The sequence below is a fragment of the Electrona antarctica genome (assembly GCF_951216825.1).
Source record: "Electrona antarctica genome assembly, chromosome: 11".
NCBI lineage: Eukaryota > Metazoa > Chordata > Actinopteri > Myctophiformes > Myctophidae > Electrona > Electrona antarctica.
Genome location: NC_136792.1, coordinates 8,045,706 through 8,052,426, shown reverse-complemented (window position 1 = coordinate 8,052,426; position 6,721 = coordinate 8,045,706). Strand labels below are relative to the sequence as shown.

The 6,721-nt window shown below is 45.6% G+C and overlaps 1 protein-coding gene across 1 annotated transcript in view; it reads left to right on the top strand.

Annotated features, from left to right (window-relative positions):
• The window catches only part of LOC306931963 (unconventional myosin-XVIIIa-like), a 128,534-nt gene that overhangs the window by 10,299 nt on the left and 111,514 nt on the right, over window positions 1–6,721 (top strand). The window contains exons 4-5 of the mRNA XM_079513668.1: window positions 1,587–1,697; window positions 5,078–5,254. Of these exons, the coding sequence (XP_079369794.1) occupies window positions 1,587–1,697; window positions 5,078–5,254 (288 nt within the window). The remainder of the gene's footprint in view (window positions 1–1,586; window positions 1,698–5,077; window positions 5,255–6,721) is intronic.

The following is a 6,721-nucleotide window of genomic DNA, read 5'->3' as shown; positions in this document are numbered from 1 at the left end:
CCACACTACAATTATTTATTAATCTTTAAGATCTACAATTTGCCTCTACAAAACTGCCTCCCCCTGGCCAGCCTGGGTGCCTGATGGAGGGGAAAGGAACTGGTTGGAATAACGTGTTCCTCCCACGCGCTACGTCCAACCAGGGAAACTCCCCCCTGTCAGGTGTAAAGGAGCAACTTGGGCATGAAGGAAGCATGAGTTCAAGTCCGTTGCTCTCCCCAGGTTGGCGGAGGGTGTGTAGAGCCCAGGATCACATTAGATAATTGACACAGGGGTGAAAAAATGGGTTACAAAATCGTGGGATAAAAAAAATATATACAAAAAGATCTACAATTTTGAGCTAGCATTTACTCATGTGACCACCGCGCTCTGACTTAAGGTGCGTTACCCGTTCAAATCATATCATATAAATAACGGTAGTGGGTCCAAATCCCAATAACCAAAATCTCAGCCACTCGCTCACTCACACTCGCTCACTCCAGCAATGGTGGTGTTACGCTGAAATTGGTGACCTGCTGAAATATGTGACAATCGTGTAGACGTCACATAACGTCAGTGTCTGAATGCAAATCGTTGCAGTTTGTTCATTAGCAGAGTTCAACACAAGATGTCCACAAGATGGTCACATATTTCGGCAGGTCACCAATTTCGCCATAATTTGCCATGCCGGTGTGACCGAGTGTGAGTGAAGTGAGTGGCTGAGATTTTGGGTATTGGAATTTGGCTCAAGACTGCATTTCTTTTTTTGTCAAAAAAAAAAGTTTTTATTGAGAACAGATTATAAATTGTTGTAGATTAAACATTGTGATATGAATTACATTTTTCTTTTATAGAAGGACAAAAAAGAGACGAGACTGTATTTCAAGTTCAATTTATTCTTGCATTTTGGACAGGAGACAAACGTTTCGTGCTATCCAGCCTTCATCAGTGTGAATAGTGTCTGAATGTAAGTTCCTTTTAAAGGAATTTACATTCAGACACTCTTCACACTGATGAAGGCTGAAGGAACTTAAATCCAGACACTCTCCACACTGACGAAGGCTGAAGGAACTTAAATCCAGACACTCTCCACACTGACGAAGGCTGAAGGAACTTAAATCCAGACACTCTCCACACTGACGAAGGCTGAAGGAACTTAAATCCAGACACTCTCCACACTGACGAAGGCTGAAGGAACTTCAATCCAGACACTCTCCACACTGACGAAGGCTGAAGGAACTTACATTCAGACACTCTCCACACTGATGAAGGCTGAAGGAACTTACATTCAGACACTCTCCACACTGACAAAGGCTGGATAGCCGAAACGTTTGTCTCCTGTCCAAAATGCAAGAATAAATTGAACTGAAATGCAGTCTTGGTGTGTGGCTGTGTGCGACCCATTTCCGTTATTTATATGAGCTAGCATTTACCCCTTTTTTTTTTTCCTTCTGTGTTTTTCAAACAGTGACAGGCATTTTCTACAGTACCTTTTTCTTACTTTGATCTCCCAGCACAACAACTCAAGCCGATGGCTTGTCAGAAATGTGTGGCCATTGTAATTAATCTACTCAACACTTTTCCATGTCGTGTGTCTCTGTCTCTGTCCAGCCACTGTGGTGAAGACAGAGCCTGGCTCCCTGCCGGAGGGCAAAGTGAAAATCCGTATGGAACATGATGGGGCGTTACTGGATGTTGACGAGGATGATGTGGAGAAGGTAGGCGGAGTGTTGCGCTGTGTGTTGAGTGCAAAAAAAAGCGTGTGCATGTTTGAGTGAATCCGTCAAGTAGAGTCAGCTTTCAAAGACGACGAGGCATGTTTAGCTATCGCAGAGGTTTGAACGTAGTGCCACAGGACCAGCTGGTTTACAGGAGGAGTCTGGTGTTTAAAAAGAGTGCAGTGTTAGGAGGGAGAGGGGAAAGGGAAAGGGTGAGAGGGGACCCTCTGCACCTGTCACTCAATCTGTCTGAGCATGCCCGGAGCAGGCGGTCAGGCGGACACAGATGGCCACTGAGGACACTGACAGCCGCTGGGCATCATGGGATATGTCTGGAGGAGAGGGCGGAGGTGAACAGGTGCAGGTTCAGCCGGCAAGCTGGCGGCTCCTGCCGTTGCAGAAGCCAATCTGACCTGACACATAGGGACTTTTTGGAAAAACCTTGCTTCTTGGCACAAAACAAGCATGCCATCACTCACGCTGTCTCGCAGACCTTGAGTTGGAGGTCGTCCCATTTTGACAGCAGAGGGACAGATATAAAGAAACGCCATGCCGCTCCGCTCCGCACCGCACCGACAAACAAAGTCGTTCAATTCTCATCAGACGGCGGCGGTAAAGGGTGACTTTGTGGCGTTCAAGGTCGGCGGCAGCTAATCAAATGTTTGAAGCATCTGTTTGATTAACCCATTTTGGGCGGGAACCCCTTTTGGTGTTAGCATTATGTTATGCTTTAGCTATTGAAAAATAACAGATCTACAAGCTCATAGCGCGCCACCGAGTGGCGCGCTACGAGCTTGTAGGTCTGCTATTTTTGAAAAATCGAAGAACAACTGACATAGAAACATAGCTTTTTCAGAAAACTGTCAGGATGTAGAAGACATTTTTAGAATCTGATCTCAGGTCAGAATGGATTAAGGAAGTGCAAACTTGGAGGCTGGTCGGGTATGGAGGGGGGTGGGGGGTGTGGGGGTGTGGGGGTGAGGACATCTGCTTTAATTGCATCAAATACTTGGCACTAGAGATTCTTCTGGTGGCACATGACATGGCTGCATACTAATGTTCTCCTCTCCCAACCTCCTGCTGTGTTTGCTGTTGCTTAGGACCTGGGAAATATGTTATCCATTGGGGGGGAAAACAAATCCAGTATTGAGAAATTGAAAATATTCTAATTTGATTTCATTGTATCAAAAATCTTTCAAAAGGCAAAAAAAATCAGCCAAGTTTGCCCTTTGCATTCTCTTGTTCTGTTACCCAGAAGTCTTATTCCACAATCTACAACATACTAGCCTGGCGCGGCCAGACTCATAGCGAGGGTTCACTGATGTTTCCTCATATGCGGGGAAGAATCTTAAGTGAATCCCCGCTATGAGGCTGGCCAAGCCAGGCTAACAACATACAGCTACATTGTAGAACTGTGTCACTATTGAAGAAGTATGTCCTGCCTGCTGTGTTTGTGAATAAAAGTAGCTTGGAGCATTACATAGTGAGTTGCGAGCTCCTGCTTTTGTCCATGTTATATTATCTGTTTAACAGTTTGGCTCAGCACCAAGACCAAGACCGAGGATGTGCGTTGCATTATCTTATTCTGACTATTGAGGAAGCAAACATGACAATATTTAGAGTGAGACATTATTGAATGTTGTTTGGCCCATAAGTTCCTTACGTCCAGGGGCGCAGATAGCATTTTATAACTGGGGGGGACATATTTGGGGGCTGTCTGAAAATGTTCATTTTTTGTGGATTTCACGGCAAAACACTGCCAACACAGCAAAACACATGCAGCCACGGTACATGGCTTTTTTTTTGGAGGGGATAATCCCCCGCTCCTCGTGAAACTGAGGGGGTCGATCCCCCCCACTATCTGCGCGCCTGCTTACGTCACCTGGGCCTACTACTGCTAAAATAACTTGTCCTGAAATTGAAATATCTGGACGCAGGCAGAATGATCATGTTACTTCAACCAATGGCTCCCTGAAATGACAGAACCATGCATGATGTGAATCTCAAGTAATGGTCGCTGGGGGTTTCCCTGGACAGGTTGAAAGATCAGATAGCCGGCACACCCATAACCCTGTAATACTATTAGGCTAAGGCCTCATTCACACGTACCAAACACCAATCAAGCAAATGTTTGGTCGTTTTTTTGTTTTTTTGGGCCACCACAATGCTTTTCCAATGGTCACATGGTTTGACCAAACATTTTTGTTTGAGGGGGGAGGGGCAGAACACCACCAGCAATCAGCAATCAAACCATGTGACTCCCATTGGAAAAGCATTGTGGTGGCCCAAAAAAAAAAAAAAAAAACGACCAAACATTGCTTGATTGGTGTTTGGTACGTGTGAATGAGGCCTATGGTTATTGGCTAAATGCTTTTCGTTCCACAAGTAATAAGGCTGATGTTACGGAGGGTCTAACCGTCTCATATTGTATGTCAAGCAGTTTTCAATGGCTGTAACTTGTAATATGAGTGTGGTCCAAGTCAGTTGTGGGATTTGAATAATTCTTAAATAAAAACAATTACATGTAAGCAAATCAGTCGTCGGATGATCATAAGCTTATTTTTTTGTCAATGAAATTGAATTGTGAAGTGTTAATGGTTTTTATGGAGACAGCCTTGGTCTTCTTTCCGTTTGTGCACTCAAGGGTTTAGCCTCGCCAAATAGCCTAATCAATTCAGCTAATGTTATCTGATCACATTAATGTCCAAAACAACAACCGGGAAGTTATATAGAAAAGGGGTCAACATTTCAATGATTTCTGTATAGTTATTAGCTATTGGCATGTGCAACTACTGTTACGTACTTAACTTTTTAGCAAAAGGCCGATGCACACCTCAAGGCTATTGACAGGTGCGTAGGGCAATAAAGCATACTTAAAAGGGTGTCTTTGAAAAACAAAGAAGGGTCCCGCACACTGTCAGAAAACTTGCCAAAAATGTTGCTCTTTGGAGCAAAGAGCAACATTTTTGGTTCTTTGTTTTTCAAAGATACCCTTTTACGTACTTAACTTTGACACGGGAGTGTGACCGGTGCTGTGTCCAACACAATGTTGACCCTAAAGTAATTTCTCTCGGCGAAGTCTTAGGCTGTGTTAGTTGCTTTGTTACTGATATCATGTCCTGTCGCTGACCGTGTTCAGCCTTAGGCTGTGTTTTGTTACTGATATCATGTCCTGTCGTTGACTGTGTGTTTTGTTACTGATATCATGTCCTGTCGTTGACTGTGTGTTTTGTTACTGATATCATGTCCTGTCGTTGACTGTGTTTTGTTACTGATATCATGTCCTGTCGTTGACTGTGTGTTTTGTTACTGATATCATGTCCTGTCGCTGACCGTGTGTTTTGTTACTGATATCATGTCCTGTCGCTGACCGTGTCCAGGCAAACCCACCGTCGTACGACCGCTCAGAGGACCTGGCCTCCCTGCTCTACCTGAACGAGTCCAGCGTCATGCACTCTCTGAGGCAGCGCTATGGAGGAAACCTGATCCACACCCACGCTGGCCCCAACATGGTGGTCATCAACCCCCTCAGCGCCCCGTCCATGTACTCTGAGAAGGTAACCGCACGCACGCACACACACACGCACGCACGCACGCACGCACTTGCTTACTCTTGCTTATGGTCGTCCATCGTATCCGATGATGACTTCTACTTCTTCTTCTGGTGAGTTTTGAGGTGACTGTGAAGTCCAATCCGAGTGCCACATGGTTTATTGCAGTGAGGACATTATGAAGTCAGTATTTGTTGTGGCCTTGGCTGCAGTGGTCATCTTTCTCTTCTGGCGTTTCTTCTCCCTCACCTCACTCCTCTCCTCTTCAAAACGCTGAAGTCCAGTATGGCAAAGCTGCCTCCAGCAGCTGACACACACACACACACACGCACACGCACGCACACATTGACTGTGCACGTTACAAATGTTGTACTGATTTGTTGGGTCAACGTGGCAAAAATGGATAAACATCCGGCAAACGTTGTGCAAAAATGGCAGATCTGAACACGTACGTTGCGATGGGTTGTTGTAAGCCTGCGGATCAGCTATTTTCACTGTTTGATGTACAGTACTGTACAGTACATTGTACAAACTATTTTATACAGTTTGTAGTGTGATGGTGTCCTGCAGTGAAAATAGGGACGCCAGGTTCAAAGTGGTTAAAGAGTAGCTTCAGTTTATTAGCTGGTGTTTTCCAGAACCAGGTATTGCTCAGTCATTTGTGTCTGTCATTTACTTTGAAAAGCAAAACAAGGGGGCACGGTGGCACAGTTGGTAGTGCTGTCGCCTCACAGCTAGAAGGTCCTGGGTTCGATTCCCGCTTGGGACGCTGTGGGTGCTGGCGGCGTGTTCCCTCCTCCGCGTCATCAGTGCCCATACCCGAGGCGGGGTTGGCGAAAGAGCCTTTCTGTGTGGAGTTTGCATGTTCTCCCCGTGTCCCCTAGGGTAGGTACCCTCACAAAAAACATGCAGTAATCCTGGTCTCTAAACTGCCTCCCCCTGGCCAGCCGGGGCGCCTGATGGAGGGGAAAGGAACTGGTTGGAATAACGTGTTCCTTCCACGCGCTACGTCCAACCAGGGAAACTCCCCCTGTCAGGTGTAAAGGAGCAACTTGGACACTCAGGCATGAAGGAAGCATGAGTTCAAGTCTGTTGCTCTCCCCATGTCCCCAATATATGGGGACTAGGTTGGCGGAGGGTGTGTAGAGCCCAGGATCACATTAGATAATTGACACAGGGGTGAAAAATGGGTTACAAAATCGTGGGATAAAAAAATTATATAAAAAAAAAAGAAAAGCAAAACAAAACACATGTATTTGATGCTGAGCTCAGACTAGCCAATTGTGCTCAACATGTACATCACAAGAAATGTAAATGTCAGGTAGTTATTACAGATGATAGGGATTTTACACGCACACGCACACACGTGTGTGTGCGTGTGTGCGTGTGCCCTAATGGCCACACTTACATTTCCTCCGGATATGCTATGCTCCTTCTGCCCTCTGACTCCCACAGAGGATTTCTCTCTTCAGT